The sequence below is a fragment of the Hordeum vulgare genome, chromosome 2H (genome assembly GCF_904849725.1).
Source record: "Hordeum vulgare subsp. vulgare chromosome 2H, MorexV3_pseudomolecules_assembly, whole genome shotgun sequence".
Taxonomy (NCBI): Eukaryota; Viridiplantae; Streptophyta; class Magnoliopsida; order Poales; family Poaceae; genus Hordeum; species Hordeum vulgare.
In genome coordinates, this window is record NC_058519.1 from 86,731,468 (window position 1) to 86,752,806 (window position 21,339).

At 45.9% G+C, this 21,339-nt stretch overlaps 1 protein-coding gene across 1 annotated transcript; it reads left to right on the forward strand.

Annotated features, from left to right (window-relative positions):
• Positions 1-193: 193 nt before the first annotated feature.
• On the forward strand, positions 194-2,119 carry LOC123429673 (heavy metal-associated isoprenylated plant protein 23-like). The gene is made up of 2 exons (XM_045113684.1): positions 194-584; positions 1,622-2,119. The coding sequence occupies exons 1-2, from the start codon at positions 401-403 to the stop codon at positions 1,924-1,926; spliced, it is 489 nt and encodes a 162-aa protein (XP_044969619.1). The 5' UTR covers positions 194-400; the 3' UTR covers positions 1,927-2,119.
• The last annotated feature ends 19,220 nt before the right edge of the window (positions 2,120-21,339 follow it).

Below are 21,339 nucleotides of genomic sequence, written 5' to 3' on the forward strand. Positions count from 1 at the left end.
ATCGGGTCGCGCGCTGCGCTAGAGTTGGCCTCACCACCCTTCGACATTGATTTTCCTACGCCGTCCTATGCCTTTCCACGCACCGTTGATTTCATCTCTTCTTCCTTGTCCTGCTCATATCGTATCAACATCAACGCAACCACTGCTGCATGGTCCTTTTCCAAGGCTCTTCTCTTCTCCCCCGTCGTCTGCTGTCTGTCACTGCACAAGGGGCAGCACACGCAGCTGCACTGGCTGCGTATAAATGACGGCCTTGCTTCCACCCATATCTCACACCTCTGGTCAGTGACACTGAGAGAGAGAGAGAGACCCATCCATCTTTGGTCAGGGGTCTTCTTGGTACTTGAAAGCTTCTTCTCTTCATCAGCTTGTTGCTCTCGTTGCTGAGAGAGAGCTTGTGATGGGAGTGGGGGGGACCTTGGAGTACCTGTCCGGGCTGCTGGGGGGCGGTGGAGACCATGGCCACGGCCACGGCCACGGCAGCAGAAGGAGGAGGAAGCAGACGCAGACGGTGGAGCTCAAGGTCAGCATGGACTGCGAGGGCTGCGAGCGCAAGGTCAAGAACGCGCTCTCCTCCATGAAAGGTTCCACCTCTGTCTCTCTCTCTCTCTCTTCTCACCTTCTTAGTAGAACAGAACAGACGAGGCATGCGTACGCATCATAGTGTATCTTGCTCACTTGCTGCAGCACATTTTAATCCATCCAGTAGTGCTCACATTACGAAGTATGCATCCTCCTTGGAAGTACAATAACAGAGTTCGTTTCATGTCCTCCTTTAACAGTTTAACACCATTTGCGGAGATTAACTGTTTAAACCACATGTATTTAGAGTATGCTTTCATCTCTGATTTTATATACGTCTTGATGCAAAAGAAGTCTCAGTAAAACATGTGTGATGTGATTAGGATTTTCCTGGAAATAGTTGTTGCCACCTCACAGGAATGCTGTTTGCCCAAGAATGGAGGTTTCAGTTTGCGAAAACCTTCAAGCAGGCCAATCTAGCACCGTGACCTCACTGAATATACAGTACAAAACACGCGTGTGCAGGATACAAAATAACTTTGCAAGCACCACATCGTGCATGCAAAATGCAGCACCGGTTGGGCTCCACCAACTGCGCATCTTCACTACATGAAACATTAGCTGCAGCTTCACTTGAACCAGGACATCATTTCTTGTGTGCACATTTAGACCACCAAAAGGGAAAACTGATTATATAAGATGAACAACACAGGCACGTCAACAGCGCGTTTGTGGATTAGCACTTGAAATTTGATCGTCAGCTGTCTTTTCAGCTCCTTGAAAGGTTCTACTTGTATCTCTGCTCCTCTGCTCAGCTAGTTAGAATAAGAACAGATAATTACGGCATGCACCTGTATTCAGCATGCACATCCACCCGGCCTCGCATGCAGCCACTTTATTAATCATTCATTAACACCTTAAAAAGAAATACAGTATATATGAAGCTCACACATATCAGTGGTGTTTATACAGATGGACTCACACTAATTTTGCATCTCTACTTTCTGAGACATTATAACATCATTTGGACTAATTTTCCAACTTCACACTAGTGGATTGGCGCTTGAGTTGAACTAATCTGTGAGCTTTGAAATTCCAGGGGTCAGATCAGTGAACATCAACAGGAAGCAGCAGAAGGTGACGGTAACCGGGTACGCGGAGCCCAGCAAGGTGCTGAGGAAGGCGCAGTCCACGGGCAAGAAGGCCGAGATATGGCCCTACGTGCCCTACAGCCAGGTCAGCCAGCCCTACGTCGCCGGCACCTACGACAAGCGGGCCCCGGCCGGATACGTCAGGAGCCAGGAGCCCGGCTACGGCAGCGTGTCCGGCCAGGCCGGCAGGCAGGACGACCAGCTCACCGACATGTTCAACGACGACAACGCCAACTCCTGCGCCGTCATGTGATATGTGCAGTGCAGGTGTTCTGCGGCTGGTGATCCCTGCAAGCAAGTGTTGGACTGCATGGCGACAATGTTTGCGAGTTCATCTCAAGTAGCAGTAGTATTGAAGTATGGATGTTACTAGTAGTTTGGAGTGCTGGTTAGGATTGATGTTGACAATCCAACCCTCGGACGCATATGGCCTTTACTAACTCATTGCGCGCGCAACCGAAATCCTTGCCGTCGCTGCTGCATGTGGATCAACGCGAACCTAGCCCACATGGCCCACCCAAATATCTGCGTTTCCAATTTCCCGAGCCGCTATACGAAGCTGATACAATCAAATCGTATCTGACGAGCTACCTATGCGGACTAGCCTACCTCGTACCCGCCTAATGGAACGAATCCCATATCCCGTGACCCATCCGCCCGACCGGGGATTGGATTCAAAACTTGAAATCAATCGAGGAGACGCACCCGCATCGCCGGAGACCACCACGCTCCCACATCCCGTCTTCAACCTTGCGCAGATCCACAGATTTCTTCATGATTTGACCAATGAATCTTGGTATGGAATCATTCACGGAACTTCTGTTCAGGTTTGTCCTCTCATAACCTGCTCTTTTCTGTGTCCATGGCAGCTTCTGTTCCCAACCAGCACAGCTCGGGGCTGTTCCAGATTTGGGATTGGCAGAGGAGGACGAGTGCACTCCTTCGGATTCACAGTCCTCGAGCCAAGATGGAGAATAATTTGGAACAGCCGATTCAAGATCTATGTCTGTGAGGAACAGATTTTCTCAACGCCAGATTTTCCCGATATCGACCACACAAACAGTCACAGCGAGCCATTGTCTGAATCGCAACGCACTCCCTCTTCGTGGCCTCAAAGGTAATTTCTCAATATTTTCTCATCGTCGTCGAAGCCGCATCGATTCAGTGAAGAAGGCGTTTTGTTTTCTACCGAGCATGGTGGCTTGTTCATGACTTGTCAGATGGGATTTAGTCTTTGACTTGTGCGTTGTTTAATAGACCTATACATTAATGTTCCCATTTAGGCCGGTTTCCTATGTATAAACATTCAGTTTGATATCTGTGTCACGGGCATGGACGTGCTCAGTAGTCAGTTTTGGACAAATCTTAAGTTATTTGTATTCATAACCTCATTACTAGCAGCAGCAGATTCCTGTTATTTGACTAGTAGTCGGATTAATGGCAGCATATACTTGCTGAAAGGGTAATCGTATCGAACTAAGTGGATATTAGATGGATAATAATACTGTATATCAGATAAAGAACTTTAACACAACACACGTGGGTCTTGGATGCGCCGATGTGAAGGACCCTAGAAGGCGCCTCACTAATCGGTCACAAAAGCAAGACTTTGTTCAGCCACGTGCGGGTCTCTAGTGCATTGACGTGGAGGACTTCATCATAACACCCGTGGGTCTCTGATACGACGATGTGAAGAACTATGGGATGTGCCTCAAATAATCGGATAACACATGGGTTTTTGTGTGTCACACACAGACTATTGCGATTACATCTTCAACGGTACATACCACTTTATTCATTTAGGCATTGTAGTACATACCACGTACATAGACGTCGAACAAAGATCTTTAATGTACCATACTTTCGACCATAAGTAAAACGACTAAAAGGACCTTACCGCATAGCACGTGGGTCTCTGTTGCTCCGATGTGAAGGACTTTATAAAGTGTCTCACTAATCGATCACACTCGCAGAACTTTGTTTAGTCACACGCGAGTCTCTGGTGCTCCGACGTGAAGGACTTTAGAAGGTGCGTCACTAATCGGTCACACACACGTGAAGCTTTGTTGTGCCACACGCGGGTCTCTGATGCTCCGATGTGAAGAACTTTATTAAGCATGTAGTCCTTGGCACGTAGATGCACCGATGAGGGGTCTCTGATTCTCCGATGCGAATGACTTTAGAAGGTTCCCCGGCGGTTGGCAAGACACGTAGGACTTTGTTTAGACACACCCGGGTCTCTAGTGCCCCAATATGATCGATTTGAGCAAGCAAGTGATGATCGATGAGTGACGAACCTTTTAAAGTCCTTCACATCGAAGCAATAGAGATCTGACGAACCTTTTAAAGTCCTTCACATCGAAGCAATAGAGATTCACGAGTGTTGTGACAAAGTCTTTTCGTCTCGGAACACAAACCAACCATGTGTGTCTATCCAAACTCTAGGTCTTATATTTATGAACGGAGGAAGTACTTGATATGACTTTGTAGAGGCTTTATATAGTTTTTGCCTCTACAAAGTCATGTCAATTATTCCCTCCTATGGCTTTGTATCGAACTAAGTGGATATTAGATGGATAATCAAAGACCCTAGCTATGGCGAGGTGGGAGATGCGAGTAACCATGCCGTGGATGGAATAGAAGAGTCATGAAGAAATGGATGGAGGGGAGGAAAGTGGTGGAGGCGGGGATAGCCAGGCTGTGGATACAGAGGAGTAGTACTATGTGGTCCGCCTGTCGGAACTGTAGCATGATTTTCGCAGAACTTTACAACCAAATTTGACTAAAAAACTTACACGACTTTACAACCAAATTTGACTGAAAAACTTACACGACGTTAATATATAATCTCCAGCCAATTGAATCATTTATAAACCTGGTTCAAAACCGCAGAAACTAACCATTTTATGTTAGACTAAACATCAACAACAGCAGCCAGCCAGCTGAATCAATGCCGTCCAGAGATAAAGCACGAACACTGTCCTTGCATCAGGGGATGTACCAAAAAATAGGTTGTGTGAGGGGCATCTATAGGCCATGGTCCCAGCTCTGTTGAAATACTACTACATATACATCCAACAACAACATCACGTGACCAAAAAATACTATGCATGGCTGACGACTTGGTGGGCCTATGATGTGACAACATGCTGGATGTGTGGTTCTGATTGAGGTTGTGCGCACAATGAGTTGCGACAAATCCACACTCCTGTCACGGGTATCGGGGTATGAGTTGAGAAAGTCACAAATAATTTGGGGTAACTTGGTCTCCCGCACAAAGACATCCCAATGGTCGTGTCGGAACCTTCAAATCTATCAATTTTCAATCATAACAGCACAACGAACATAAACCACCGCAGGACGACTACAAATACTAAAGAAAGCGGCGCGACGCCGTCATGAGTCATCACCCCTCCTTATTGGAGCCGGGTAAAAGTCGTTGTAGTAAACAATCGGGAGTCGTTGTGCTTAAGGCCCTATAGGACCAATGCACCAAAATCGCAACCACCGTCAATGAAGAGACCCGTAGATCGGAAGAATCCAATCTAAAAATGGAGCGCTCCTGATGGAGGGGCCGGGATCCATCACACCACCATAGCCATAAGGACACATGATACAAGTTGATTGGCGGCGCCGCCGACACAAGATAGGAACCCTAGTCTCATTTTTTCTTGGAGAAGGACGAAGGGGTAGGCTAGCAATTGATATGCAACATTCTGTTTGGGCCTCCCAGTTTTAGTCCTCATTAAAATGAAACCACCGTTTTACGGGGTTTATAGTGCACATATTTAACCAAAATAACTTTCTAGCAGGGTTTTTTAAAGAAAAATAATCTATTTTACTACCCAAAAGAAAATTGTTGGTTCACATAACCTTCTAATCATTTTTTGCTCACTTAACCCCCTAATCTATTCAATACCATACAAAAATAGTCTTGCACTACTGAAATAAGAGAATTTGCCATTGTCAGTTCTTTGCCGTGTGCCAACAGACGATAAAGAAGTTTGTTGCCGTCAGCTTCCAAAAAACAAAAGACAAAGAAGGGACTCATGGCAAAGAATATTTTTGCTGTCAATTCTTTCTTTGCCGTCTGCCAGCTGACTACAAAGAGCAACATGACAAACAACAAAGAGGGAGGTGGGCCCCACCAAAGAACTACGTTGGCTAACCCTAACGGTCCCCCTCTTTGCCGTCTACTAGCAGACGACAAAGAGGGTTGCCTTGTTGGGTAACGTAGCATAAATTCAAAATTTTCCTACGCATATTCAGATCTTTCTATGGAGAGACCAGCAACGAGAGAGGGGTAAGAGCATCTTCATACCTTTGAAGATCGCTAAGCGGAAGCGTTGCTAGAACGCGGTTGATGGAGTCGTACTCGCAGCGATTCTGATCTAGTGCCGAACTACGGCACCTCCGCGTTCAACACACGTGCAGCCCGGTGATGTCTCCCGCACCTTGATCCAGCAAGGAGGAGGCAGAGGCTGGGGAAGAACTCCAGCAGCACGACGGCGTGGTGTCGATGGAGAGACGAGGTCTCCCGGCAGGGCTTCGCCAAGCACCGGTAGAGAGGAGGAGAAAGAAGAGCAGGGCTGCGCCGAGGGAGAGGGAAAAATCTATCTTCCCAATGGCCAAAAGTGCCCACTATATATAGGGGGAGGGGAGAGGGGGTGCCACCCCTAGGGTTCCCACCCTAGGGGGTGCGGCAGCCCCCCCAGATGGGAGGTGCAGCGGCCAAAAGGGGGAGGAGGGGTGGCGCACCAACTGGTGGGCCTTAGGCCCACCTGGCTTAGGGTTTGCCCCCCCTTTTCTCTCCCTTGCGCAATGGGCTGAGTGGGGAGGCGCACCAGCCCACCTAGGGGCTGGTTCCCACCCCCACTTGGCCCACCTTACCTCCCGGGGTCGTTGCCCCCCTTCAGTGGTCCCCCGGGGCCACCTCCGGTGGTCCCGGTACATTACCGGTGACGCCCGAAACACTTCCGATGTCCAAAACCATCCGTCCTATATATCAATCTTTACCTCCGGACCATTCCGGAGCTCCTCGTGACGTCCGGGATCTCATCCGGGACTCCGAACAACTTTTGGTAACCTCGTATAATAATTCCCTATAACCCTAGCGTCATCGAACCTTAAGTGTGTAGACCCTACGGGTTCGGGAAACAGGCAGACATGACCGAGACACCTCTCTGGCCAATAACCATCAGCGGGGTCTGGATACCCATGGTGGCTCCCACATGCTCCACGATGATCTCATCGGATGAACCACGATGTCAAGGATTTAATCAATCCCGTATACGATTCCCTTTGTCTGTCGGTATAGAACTTGCCCGAGATTCGATCGTCGGTATACCTATACCTTGTTCAATCTCGTTACCGGTAAGTCTCTTTACTCGTTACGTAGCACGTCATCGTGTGAATAACTCCTTAGTCACATTGAGCTCATGATGATGTTCTACCGAGTGGGCCCAGAGATACCTCTCCGTCACACGGAGTGACAAATCCCGATCTCGATTCGTACCAACCCAACAAACACTTTCGGAGGTACCCGTAGTGCACCTTCATAGTCACCCAGTTACGTTGTGACGTTTGATACACCCAAAGCACTCCTACGGTATCCGGGAGTTGCACAATCTCACGGTCGAAGGAAAAGATACTTGACATTAGAAAAGCATTAGCATACGAACAATACGATCTAGTGCTAGGCTTAGGATTGGGTCTTGTCCATCACATCATTCTCCCAATGATGTGGTCCCGTTATCAATGACATCTAATGCCCATGATCAGGAAACCATGATCATCTATTGACTAACGAGCTAGCCAACTAGAGGCTTGCTAGGGACACATTGTGATCTATTTATTCACACATGTATTACTGTTTCCTGTTAATACAATTATAGCATGAACAATAGACGATTATCATGAACAAGGAAATATGATAATAACCATATTATTATTGTCTCTAGGGCATATTTCCAACAGTCTCCCACTTGCACTAGAGTCAATAATCTAGTTACATTGTGATGTATCGAACACCCATAGCATTATGGTGTTGATCATGTTTTGCTCGTGGAAGAGGTTTAGTCAACGGGTCTGCAATATTCAGATCCGTGTGTACTTTACAAATATCTATCACTCCACTCTGGACATGGTCCTGGATGGAGTTGTAGCGGCGTTTGATGTGCTTCGTCTTTCGGTGAAACCTGGGCTCCTTGGCTATGGCAATGGCTCCAGTGTTATCACAGAAGAGTGTCATAGGACCCGACGCGCTTGGAACCACTCCAAGGTCGGTGATGAGCTCCTTCATCCAAATTCCTTCATGAGCCGCTTCTGAAGTAGCTATGTACTCCGCTTCACATGTAGATGCTGCCACGACTTCTTGCTTGCTGCTGCACCAGCTCACTGCCCCACCATTCAACACATATACGTATCCGGTCTGTGACTTAGAGTCATCCGGATCTGTGTCGAAGCTAGCGTCGACGTAACCCTTTACGACGAGCTCTTCGTCACCTCCATAAACGAGAAACATTTCCTTAGTCCTTTTAAGGTACTTAAGGATATTCTTGACCGCTGTCCAGTGTTCCATACCTGGATCACTTTGGTACCTCCCAACCAAACTTATGACAAGGTTAATATCAGGTCTGGTACACAGCATGGCATACATTAGAGAGCCCACGGCTGAAGCGTAGGGGACAGAACTCATCTTCTCTCTATCTGCTGCCGTGGTCGGTGACTGAGTCTTACTCAATCTCATACCTTGCAAAACTGGCAAGAACCCTTTCTTTGAGTTTTCCATATTGAACTTCTTCAATATCTTGTCAAGGTATGTACTTTGCGAAAGACCTATGAGGCGTCTCGATCTAGCTCTATAGATCTTGATGCCTAATATGTATGCAGCTTCTCCAAGGTCCTTCATTGAAAAACTCTTGTTCAAATAGGCCTTTATGCTCTCCAACATCTCTATATTATTCCCCATCAATAATATGTCATCCACATACAGTATGAGGAAAGCTACAGAGCTCCCACTCACTTTCTTGTACAGACAGGCTTCTCCGTAAACCTGTATGAACCCAAACGCTTTAATCACCTCATTAAAGCGAATGTTCCAACTCCGAGATGCTTGCACCAGCCCATAGATGGAGCGCTGGAGCTTGCACACTTTGTTAGCACCCTTAGGGTCGACAAAACCTTCTGGTTGCATCATATACAACTCTTCCTTAAGGTTCCCGTTAAGGAACGCTGTTTTGACGTCCATTTGCCAAATTTCATAATCATAAAAGGCGGCAATCGCTAACATGATTCGGACTGATTTCAGCTTCGCTACGGGAGAGAAAGTCTCTTCGTAGTCAACTCCTTGAATTTGTCGAAAACCCTTTGCGACAAGTCGAGCTTTGTAAACGGTTACATTACCGTTTGCATCAGTCTTCTTCTTGAAGATCCATTTATTTTCTATGGCTCGCCGGTCATCGGGCAAGTCCACCAAAGTCCATACTTTGTTCTCATACATGGATCCTATCTCGGATTTCATAGCCTCAAGCCATTTGTTGGAATCCGGGCCCGCCATCGCTTCTTCATAGTTCGAAGGTTCACCGTTGTCTAACAACATGATTTCCATCACAGGGTTGCCGTACCACTCTGGTGCGGAGCGTGCCCTTGTGGACCTTCGCGGTTCAGTAGTAACTTGATCCGAAGCTTCATGATCATCATCATTAACTTCCTCTTCAGTCGGTGTAGGCGCCACAGGAACAACTTCCCGCGCTGCGCTACTATCCTGTTCGAGAGGGGGTGTAATTACCTCATCAAGTTCTACCTTCCTCCCACTTACGTCTTTCGAGAGAAACTCTTTCTCTAGAAAGGATCCGTTCTTGGCAACAAAGGTTTTACCTTCGGATCTAAGATAGAAGGTATACCCAATAGTTTCCTTAGGGTATCCTATGAATACGCATTTCTCCACTTTGGGTTCGAGCTTTTCTGGTTGAAGTTTCTTCACATAAGCATCGCAGCCCCAAACTTTAAGAAACGACAACTTAGGTTTCTTGCCAAACCATAGTTCATACGGTGTCGTCTCAACGGATTTAGACGGTGCCCTATTTAAAGTGAATGCTGCAGTTTCTAATGCGTATCCCCAAAATGATAGCGGTAAGTCGGTAAGAGACATCATAGATCGTACCATATCTAATAAAGTGCGATTACGACGTTCAGACACTCCGTTGCGTTGCGGTGTGCCAGACGGCGTCAGTTGTGAAACGATTCCACACTTCCTTAGGTGTGTGCCAAACTCATGACTCAAATATTCTCCTCCATGATCAGATCGTAGACATTTAATTTTTCTGTCACGTTGATTCTCAACCTCACTCTGAAATTCTTTGAACTTTTCAAACGTCTCAGATTTGTGCTTCATCAAGTAGATATACCCATACCTACTCAAATCATCGGTGAGAGTGAGAACATAACGATAACCACCGCGAGGTTCAACGTTCATTAGACCACACACATCAGTATGTATTATTTCCAATAAGTCGGTTGCTCTCTCCATTATTCCTGAGAATGGAGTCTTAGTCATCTTGCCCATGAGGCACGGTTCGCATGTGTCAAATGATTCAAAGTCAAGAGACTCTAATAGTCCATCAATATGGAGCTTCTTCATGCGCTTAACGCTGATATGACCAAGGCGGCAGTGCCACAAGTATGTGGGACTGTCATAATCAACTTTACATCTTTTGGTACTCACACTATGAATATGTGTAACATCACGATCGAGATTCATCAAGAATAAACCATTCACCAGCGGAGCATGACCATAAAACATATCACTCATATAAATAGAACAACCATTATTCTCTGACTTAAATGATTAGCCGTCTCACATTAAGCAAGACCCTGATACAATGTTCATGCTTAAAGCTGGTACTAAATAACAATTATTAAGGTTTAAAACTAATCCCGATGGTAGACGTAGAGGTAGCGTGCCGACGGCGATCACATCGACCTTTGAACCATTCCCGACGCGCATCGTCACCTCGTCCTTGGCCAGTCTCCGCTTATTCCGCAGTTCCTGCTTTGAGTTGCAAATGTGAGCAACAGCACCGGTATGAAATACCCAGGAGCTACTACAAGCGCTGGTAAGGTACACATCAATAACATGTATATCACATATACCTTTAACGTTGCCGGCCTTCTTGCCGCTAAGTATTTGGGGCAGTTCCGCTTCCAGTGACCTTTTCCCTTGCAATAGAAGGACTCAGTCTCAGGCTTGGGTCCATTCTTTTTCTTCTTCCCAACATCTGGCTTACCGGGCGCGACAACAGCTTTGCCGTCTTTCTTGAAGTTCTTCTTACCCTTGCCTTTCTTGAAACTAGTGGTCTTGTTGACCATCAAAACTTGATGCTCTTTCTTGATTTCTACTTCTGCAGACTTGAGCATCGAGTACAACTCGGGAATGGTCTTCTCCATCCCTTGCATGTTGTAATTAAGCACAAAGCCTTTGTAGCTTGGTGGGAGAGACCGGAGGATTCTGTCAATTACAGCATCATCCGGAAGTTCGACTCCAAGTGAAGTCAGACGACCGTGTAACCCAGACATTTTGAGTACGTGCTCACTGACAGAACTGTTCTCCTCCATCTTACAGCTAAAGAACTTGTCGGAGACTTCATATCTCTCGACACGGGCATGAGCTTGAAAAACTAGCTTCAGCTCCTGGAACATCTCATATGTCCCGTGTTGCTCAAAACGCCTTTGGAGCCCCGTTTCTAAACTGTATAACATGCCACACCTAACCAGAGAGTAGTCATCACTCCGCGTTTGCCAGACGTTCAGAATGTCCTGGGCTGCTGCGGGAGCGGGAGGGTCACCTAGCGGCGCATCAAGGACATAAGCCTTTTTAGCTGCATCAAGGATGAGCTTCAAGTTGCGAACCCAGTCCGCATAGTTGCTACCATCATCTTTCAGCTTGTTTTTCTCTAGGAATGCGTTGAAATTGAGGTTGACGTTGGACATCTACAAAATTTATAAAGACAACTTTTAGACTAAGTTCATGAAAATTAAGTTCATTTAATCAAATTAAGTATGAACTCCCACTTAAATCGACATCCCTCTAGTCATCTAAGTGTTACATGATCCATGTTGACTAACCCGTGTCCGATCATCACGTGAGACGGACTAGTCACCATGGTGAGCAACTCCATGCTGATCGTATTCAACCATACGACTCATGTTCGACCTTTCAGTCTCTTGTATTCGAGGTCATGTCTGTGCATGCTAAGCTCGTCGAGTCAACCTAGGTGTTTCGCGTGTGTAAATCTGGCTTACACCCGTTGTATGCGAACGTTAGAATCTATCACACCCGATCATCACGTGGTGCTTCGAGACAACGAACCTTCGCAACGGTGCACACTTAGGGGAATACGTTCTTGAAATTTTAAGAGGGATCATCTTATTATGTTACCGTCGTTCTAAATAATAAGATGTAAAACATGATAAACATCACAATGCAATCATATAGTGACATGATATGGCCATTATCATCTTTGCTCTTTCGATCTCCATCTTCAGGCATTGCATGATCATCATCGTCACCGCGTGACACCATGATCTCCGTCATCGTGTTTCCGTGAAGTCGTCACACCAACTACTACTATCACTACTACTATAGCTAACCGTTAGCAATGAAGTAAAAGTAGTAAGCACATGGTGTTGCATCTCATACAATAAATTAAGACAACTCCTATGGCTCCTGCCGGTTGTCATACTCATCGACATGCAAGTCGTGAAACCTATTACAATAACATGATCATCTCATACATCATACATGCAACATCACAACTTTGGCCATATCACATCACATGTCAAACCCTGCAAAAACAAGTTAGACGTCCTCTAATTGTTGTTGCAAGTTGGCTGATTTGGGTTTCTAGCAAGAACGCCTTCTTACCTACGTGACAGCCACAACGATGATATGCCAAAGCTATTTACTCTTCATAAGGACCCTTTTCATCAAATCCAATCCGACTAGAGTAGGAGAGACAGACACCCGCTAGCCACCTTTATGCACGGTGTGCATGTCTGTCGGTGGAACCAGTCTCACGTAAGCGTACGTGTAAAGTCGGTCCGGGCCGCTTCATCCCACAATACCGCCGGAAAAGAATAAGACTAGTAGCGGCAAGCAAATTGACAAATCATCGCCCACAACTTTTGTGTTCTACTCGTGCATAGAATCTACGCATAGAAAACCTGGCTCTGATACCACTGTTGGGTAACGTAGCATAAATTCAAAATTTTCCTACGCATATTCAGATCTTCCTATGGAGAGACCAGCAACGAGAGAGGGGTAAGAGCATCTTCATACCTTTGAAGATCGCTAAGCGGAAGCGTTGCTAGAACGCGGTTGATGGATTCGTACTCGCAGCGATTCCGATCTAGTGCCGAACTACGGCACCTCCGCGTTCAACACACGTGCAGCCCGGTGACGTCTCCTGCACCTTGATCCAGCAAGGAGGAGGGAGAGGTTGGGGAAGAACTCCAGCAGCATGACGGCGTGGTGTCGATGGAGAGACGAGGTCTCTCGGCAGGGCTTCGCCAAGCACCGGCAGAGAGGAGGAGAAAGAAGAGCAGGGCTGCGCCGAGGGAGAGGGAAAAATCTATCTTCCCAATGGCCAAAAGTGCCCACTATATATAGGGGGAGGGGAGAGGGGGTGCCACCCCTAGGGTTCCCACCCTAGGGGGTGCGGCAGCCCCCCAGATGGGAGGTGCGGCGGCCAGAAGGGGGAGGAGGGGTGGCGCACCAAGTGGCGGGGCTTAGGCCCACCTGGCTTAGGGTTTGCCCCCCCTTTTCTCTCCCTTGCGCAAGGGCTGAGTGGGGAGGCGCACCAGCCCACCTAGGAGCTGGTTCCCACCCCCACTTGGCCCACCTTACCTCGCGGGGTCGTTGCCCCCTTCGGTGGTCCCCCGGGGTCACCTCCGGCGGTCCCGGTGGTCCCAGTACATTACCGGTGACGCCCGAAACACTTCCGGTGTCCAAAACCATTCGTCCTATATATCAATCTTTACCTCCGGACCATTCCGGAGCTCCTCGTGAAGTCCGGGATCTCATCCGGGACTCCGAACAACTTTCGGTAACCTCGTATAATAATTCCCTATAACCCTAGCGTCATCGAACCTTAAGTGTGTAGACCCTACGGGTTCGGGAGACAGGCAGACATGACCGAGACACCTCTCTGGCCAATTACCATCAGCGGGGTCTGGATACCCATGGTGGCTCCCACTTTCTCCATGATGATCTCATCGGATGAACCACGATGTCAAGGATTCAATCAATCCCGTATACGATTCCCTTTGTCTGTCGGTATAGAACTTGCCCGAGATTCGATCGTCGGTATACCTATACCTTGTTCAATCTCGTTACCGGTAAGGCTCTTTACTCGTTCCGTAGCACGTCATCGTGTGACTAACTCCTTAGTCACATTGAGCTCATGATGATGTTCTACCGAGTGGGCCCAGAGATACCTCTCCGTTACACGGAGTGACAAATCCCGATCTCGATTCGTACCAACCCAACAGACACTTTCGGAGGTACCCGTAGTGCACCTTTATAGTGACCCAGTTACATTGTGACGTTTGATACACCCAAAGCACTCCTACGGTATCCGGGAGTTGCACAATCTCACGGTCGAAGGAAAAGATACTTGACATTAGAAAAGCATTATCATACGAACAATACGATCTAGTGCTAGGCTTAGGATTGGGTCTTGTCCATCACATCATTCTCCCAATGATGTGATCCCGTTATCAATGACATCTAATGCCCATGATCAGGAAACCACGATCATCTATTGACTAATGAGCTAGCCAACTAGAGGCTTGCTAGGGACACATTGTGATCTATTTATTCACACATGTATTACTGTTTCCTGTTAATACAATTATAGCATGAACAATAGACGATTATCATGAAGAAGGAAATATGATAATAACCATATTATTATTGCCTCTAGGGCATATTTCCAACATGCCTTAACTGCCAACCCCATCTATCACTCTCTCTCTCTCTCTCTCTCTCTCAGACCACCCGACCAGCCCTCTCTCCCCCCCCCTCTCTCTCTCTCTCTCTCTCTCTCTCTCTCTCTCTCTCTCTCTCTCTCTCTTTCTCTCTCGTTCTCTCGCCGCCACCGCCCCGCGCCGCCGCCCCGACGCTCCCCGCACCGCGTCGCCACCGTCCTTGTTGGAAATATGCCCTAGATGCAATAAAAAATTGGTTATTATTATATTTCCTTGTTCATGATAATCGTTTATCATCCATGCTAGAATTGTATTGATCGGAAACTCAAATACATGTGTGGATACATAGACAACACACTGTCCCTAGTGAGCCTCTAGTTTACTAGCTCGTTGATCAAAGATGGTCAAGGTTTCCTGGCCATAGACAAGTGTTGTCACTTGATAACGGGATCACATCATTAGGAGAATGACGTGATGGACAAGACCCAAACTATAAACGTAGCATATGATCGTGTCAGTTTGTTGCTACTGTTTTCTGCATGTCAATGTATCTGTTCCTATGACCATGAGATCATGCAACTCCCGGATACCGGAGGAATACCTTGTGTGTATCAAACGTCGCAACATTACTGGGTGACTATAAAGGTGCTCTACAGGTATCTCCGAAGGTTTCTGTTGGGTTGGCATGGATCAAGACTGGGATTTGTCACTCCGTGTAACAGAGAGGTAGCTCAGGGCCCACTCGATAATACAACATCACAATAAGCCTTGCAAGCAATGTGACTAAGGAGTTAGTAACAGGATCTTGTATTACAGAACTAGTAAAGAGACTTGCCAGTAACGAGATTGAACTAGGTATAGAGATACCGACGATCGAATCTCAGGCAAGTAACATACCGAAGGACAAATGGAACAACATAGGATATTAACTAAATCCTTGACATAGAGGTTCAACCGATAGAAATCTTTGTAGAATATGTAGGAGCTAATATGGGCATCCAGTCCACGCTATTGGTTATTGACCGGGGAGTGTCTCAGGTCATGTCTACATAGTTCTTGAACCCGCAGGGTCTGCACACTTAAGGTTTGGTGACATTTCAATATAGTTGAGTTATAGGTGTTGGTGACCGGAGGTTGTTCGGAGTCCGAGATGAGATCCTGGACATCACGGGGAGCTCCACAATGGTACGGAGGTAAATATTGATATATAGGAAGTCCTGTTTTGGTCACCGGAAAAGTTTCGGGTTCATCGGTAGTGTACCGTGAGTGCCGGGAGGGTACCGGGGACCACCGGGAGGGGTGTGACGACCCAAGAGCCTTGTGGGCTGTGAGAAGAGGTGGACCAGCCCCTGGTGGGCTGGCTGAAGCCTCTCTCAAAGGCCCATGCGGCTAGGAGAAGAGATAAAAGGTAAAAGACCTTTAAAAGGAAGGGAAGGAGGAGCCCTCCCAAAGTAGTCCACCTTCCCACAAGGGAAGATGGACTCTTCCTTGGTTCGGCCGAACCCTTCTCCTTGGAGTAGGGCCAAGGCTGCCTCCTCTCCTCTTCTCCTATATATACTAGAGGTTTTGAGGGTTTTAAGACACAACAATCAGTCACGTGGTGCCCTCTCTCTAGATCCGTTTCTCCTCTAGTCTAGTTTTCAGCGGTGCTTAGGCGATGCCCTGCTGGACTAGGTCCACCACCATCACCGTCACGCCATTGCGCTGCCGAGAACTCATCTACCTCTCCGCCGCTCTTGCTGGATCAAGAAGGCGGAGATCATCGCCGAGCTGTACGTGTGTTGAACGCGGAGGTGCCGTCCGTTCGGCGCTAGATTGGGACGGATCGTGGGACGGCGACGATTTGGATCGCGAAGACGTTCCACTACATCAACTGCGTTTCTTAGTGCTTCCTGCTTAGAGATCTACAAGGGCATGTGGATACGATCTCCCCTCTCGTAGATGATCATCACCATGATAGGACTTTCGTATGCGTATGAATTTTTCTGTTTCCCATGCAACGTTCCCCAACAGTGGCATCATGAGCTAGGTTCATGCGTAGATGATTTCTCGAGTAGAACACAAAAGAGTTTGTGGGCGTTGATGTTCAATTTGCTGACCTCCTTAGTATTTCTTGATTCGGCGGTATTGTTGGATTGAAGCGGCTCGGACCAACTTTACTCGTACGCTTACGAGAGACCGGCTTCATCGACTGACATGCAACTTGTTGCATAAAGATGACTGGCTGGTGTATGTTTCTTCAACTTTAGTTGAATCCGATTTGACCGAAGCGGTCCTTGGAGAAGGTTAAATAGCAACTTGCATATCACCGTTGTGGTTTTGTGTAAGTAAGATGTGATCATACTAGATACCCATAGCAACCATGTAAAACATGCAACAACAAATTAGAGAATGTCTAACTTGTTTTTGCAGCGTATGCATGTGATGTGATATGGCCAAAGACATGATATGATATATTGGATGTATGAGATGATCATGTTGTAATAGTTAAATATCGACTTGCACGTCGATGCTACGTCAACCGGCAGGAGCCATAGGGTTGTCTTTAATTATTTTGCGCTTGGTGATGCTTTGCTTTATCGCTAGTAGTAGCTTTAGTAGCAACAACATAGTTAGCGCGACAACCTCGATGGCAGCACAATGCTGGAGATCATGATGATGAAGATCATGGTGTGGTGCCGGTGACGATGGAGATCATGCTGGTGCTTTGATGATGGAGATCAAGAAGCACAAGTTCATGGCCATATCATGTCACTTATGATTTGCACGTGATGTTAATCCTTTTATGCACCTTGTTTGCTTAGGACGACGGTAGCATTATAAGGTGATCCCTCACTAAAATTTCAAGATGGAATTGTGTTCTCCCCGACTGTGCACCGTTGCGACAGTTCGTCGTTTCGAGACACCACGTGATAATCGAGTGTGGTAGACTCAACGTTCACATACAACGGGTGCAAAACAGTTGCACACGCGGAGCACTCGGGTTAAACTTGACGGGCCTAGCATGTACAGACATGGCCTTGGAACACAAGAGACCAAAAGGTCGAGCATGAATCATATAGTTGATATGATCAACATGGAGATGTTCACCATTGAAGCTAAACTCAACTCACGTGATGATTGGACTTGAGTTAGTTAATTTGGATCATGCGACACTTGAATGACTAGAGGGATGTCAATTTGAGTTGGAATTCTTAAGTAATATGATTAATTGAACTCATTATCATGAACATAGTCAAAAGGTCTTTGCAAATTATGTTGTAGCTTGCGCTGTAGCTCTACTGTTTTAATAGGGTCTTAGAGAAAATTTAATTGAAAGATGATAGTAGCAATTATGCGGACTAGGTCCGTAAACAGAGGTTTGTCCTTATTGCTGCACAGAAGGCTTATGTTCTTAATGCACCGCTCAGTGTGCTAAACCCCGAGCATAGTCTCTAGATGTTGCGAACATCTTACATACACGTTTTTGATGACTACATGATAGTTCAGTGCATAATGCTTAAACGACTTAGAATTGAGGCGTTGAAGACGTTTCGAACGTCGTGGGACATACGAGATGTTCCAAGGGATGAAATTGGTATTTCAGGCTCGTGCCCTTGTTGAGAGGTATGAGACCCCCGACAATATTCTTTGTCTACAAAGTAAGGCAGAAAAGCTCAATCGTTGAGCATGTGCTCAGATTGTCCGAGTGCTACAATTGCTTGAATCGAGTGGGAGTTAATCTTCCAGATGAGATAGTGATGGTTCTCCAAAGTCACTGCCACCAAGCTACTAGAGCTTCGTGATGAACTATGACATATCAGGGATAGATATGATGATCCTTGAGCTATTCGCGATGTTTGACACCGCAAAAGTAGAAATAAAAAAGGAGCATCAATTGTTCATGGTTAGTAAAACCACTAGTTTCAAGAAGGGCAAGGGCAAGAAGGGATACTTCATGAAATGGAAAACCAGTAGATGCTCTAGTGAAGAGACCCAAGGTTGAGCCCAAACCCGAGTCTAAGTGCTTTTGTAATGAGGGGAATGGTCACTAAAGAGGAACTACCCTAGATACTTGGTAGATGAGAAGGCTGGCAAAGTCGACAAAAGTATATTGGATATACATGATATTGATGTGTACTTTACTAGTACTCCTAGTAGCACCAGGGTATTGGATACCGGTTCGGTTGCTAAGTGTTAATAACTCGAAATAAAAGCTACGGAATAAACGGAGACTAGCTAAAGGCGAGGTGACGATATGTGCTGGAAGTGTTTCCAAGGTTGATGTGATCAAAACATCGCACACTCCCTCTACCATCGGGATTAGTGTTAAAACTAAATAATTGTTATTTGGTGTTTGCGTTGAGCATAGACATGATTAGATTGTGTTTATCGCAATACGGTTATTCACTTAAAGAGAATAATGGTTACTCTGTTTATTTGAATAACACCTTCAATGGTCTTGTACCTAAAATGAATGGTTTACTGAATCTCGATCATAGTGATACACATGTTCATAATATTTGATGCCAAAATATACAAAGTAGTAATGATAGTACCACTTACTTGTGGCACTGCCGCTTGGGTCATATTGGTGTAAAACGCATGAAGAAGGTCCATACCGATGGATCTTTAGACTCACTCATTTTTGAATCGTTTGAGACATGCGAACCATGCCTATTGGTGTAAACGCATGAAGAAACTCCATGCAGATGGATCGTTTGGACTCACTTCATTTTGAATCACTTGAGACATGCAAATCATGGGCAAGATGACTGAAGGACTCATTTTCCAGTGAGATGGAACAAGAAAGTAACTTATTGTAAGTAAGACATTTTTGATGTATGCAGTCCAATGAGTGCTGAGGCACGCAGTGGATATCATTATGTTCTTACTTCACAGATGATTTGAGTGGATACTAGTATATTTAATTGATGAAACGCAAGTCTGAATTATTGAAAGGTTCAAGTAATTTCAGAGTGAAGTTGAAGATCATCGTGACAAGAGGATAAAATTTCTACGATATGATCATAGAGATGAATATCCGAGTTGCGAGTTTGGTACACATTTAAGGCAATCTAAAAATTGTTTCACAACTCATGCCACCTGGAACACCATACCGTGATGATGTGTCCGAACGTCATAGCCACACCCTATTGGATATGGTGCATGCTATGATGTCTCTTATCGAATTACCACTATTGTTTTTGGTTATGCAATAGAGACAACCGCATTCACTTTAAATAGGGTACCACGTAACTATGGTTTGGAGAAACCTAAGCTATCGTTTCTTAAAAGTTTGGGGCTGCTTATGTGAAAAAGTTTCAGCGTGATAAGCTTGAACCCAAAGCGGATAAATGCATCTTCATAGGACACCCAAAACAGTTGGGTATACCTCCTATCTCAAATCCAGAATCAAAGTGTTTGTTTCTAGAAACGGGTCCTTTCTCAAGAAAAGGTTTTCCCGAAAGAATTGAGTGGGAGGATGGAACTTGATGAGGTTATTTGAACCGTCACTTCAGCCAGTGTGTAGCAGGGCACAAGAAGTTGTTCCTGTGGCTCCTACACCAATTGAAGTGGAAGCTGATGATAGTGATCATAAAGCTTCATGATCAAGTTACTACAAACCTCGTAGGTCGACAAGGTCACATACTGCTCCAGAGTGGTAAGATAACCCTGCATTGGAGGTCATGTTGTTGAACAACAATGAACCTACGAGCTATGGAGAAGCGATGGTGGGCCGAGATTCCGACAAATGGCTGGAGGCCATGAAATCCGAGAGAGGATCCATGTATGAAAACAAAGTATGGACTTTGGAAGAAAGACTTGATGGTCATAAGACTATTAAGTACAGATGGATCTTTGAAAGGAAGACAGACGATGATGGTGAATATTCACCATTAAGAAAGCTCGACTTGTCGCAAAAGATGTTTCCGACAAGTTCAAAGAGTTGACTATGATGAGACTTCCTCACTCGTAGCGATGCTAAAAGTCTCTTGGAATTATGTTAGCAGTTGTTGCATTATTAATGAAATATTGCAGATAGGATGTCAAAACATTGTTTCCTCGACGGTTTCCTTGAGGAAAGGTTGTATGTGATACAACCAGAAGGTTTTGTCGATCCTAAGGATGCTAACAAGTATGCAAGCTCCAACGATCCTTCTATGGACTGGTGCAAGCATCTTGGAGTTGGAATATACGCTTTGATGAGATGATCAAAGCTTTTGGGTTTATACAAGGTTTATGAGAAACTTGTATTTCCAAGGAAGTGAGTGGGAGCACTATAGAATTTCTGATAAGTATATGTGGTTGACATATTATTGCTCAGAAATAATGTATAACTTCTGGAAACCATAAAGGGTTGTTTGAAAGGAGTTTTTCAAAGGAAAACGTGGATTAAGCTACTTGAAAATTGAACATCAAGATCTATGGAGATAGATCAAAGTGCTTAATAGAACTTTCAACAAAATGCATGCCTTGACAAGTTTTTTGAAGGATTTCAAAATAGACCGGCAAAGAAGGAGTTCTTGGCTGTGTTGTAAGGTGTGAATTTGAGTAATACTCAAAGCCCGACCACGGAAGAAGAAGGTCGTCCCGTATGCTTTAGCCGTAGGCTCTAAAGTATGCCATGCTGTGTACCGCACCTGATGTGTGCCTTGCCATGAGTCTTTCAAGGGGTACAAAGAGTGATCAAGGATTG

What these genes read in the sequence shown, in the direction of transcription:
- LOC123429673 (XM_045113684.1), top strand. Translation starts at nt 401, where the DNA reads ATGGGAGTGGGGGGGACCTTGGAGTACCTGTCCGGGCTGCTGGGGGGC. An exon ending in CGCGCTCTCCTCCATGAAAG is followed by an intron (nt 585 to 1,621) that starts GTTCCACCTCTG and finishes TTGAAATTCCAG; the next exon opens with GGGTCAGATCAGTGAACATC.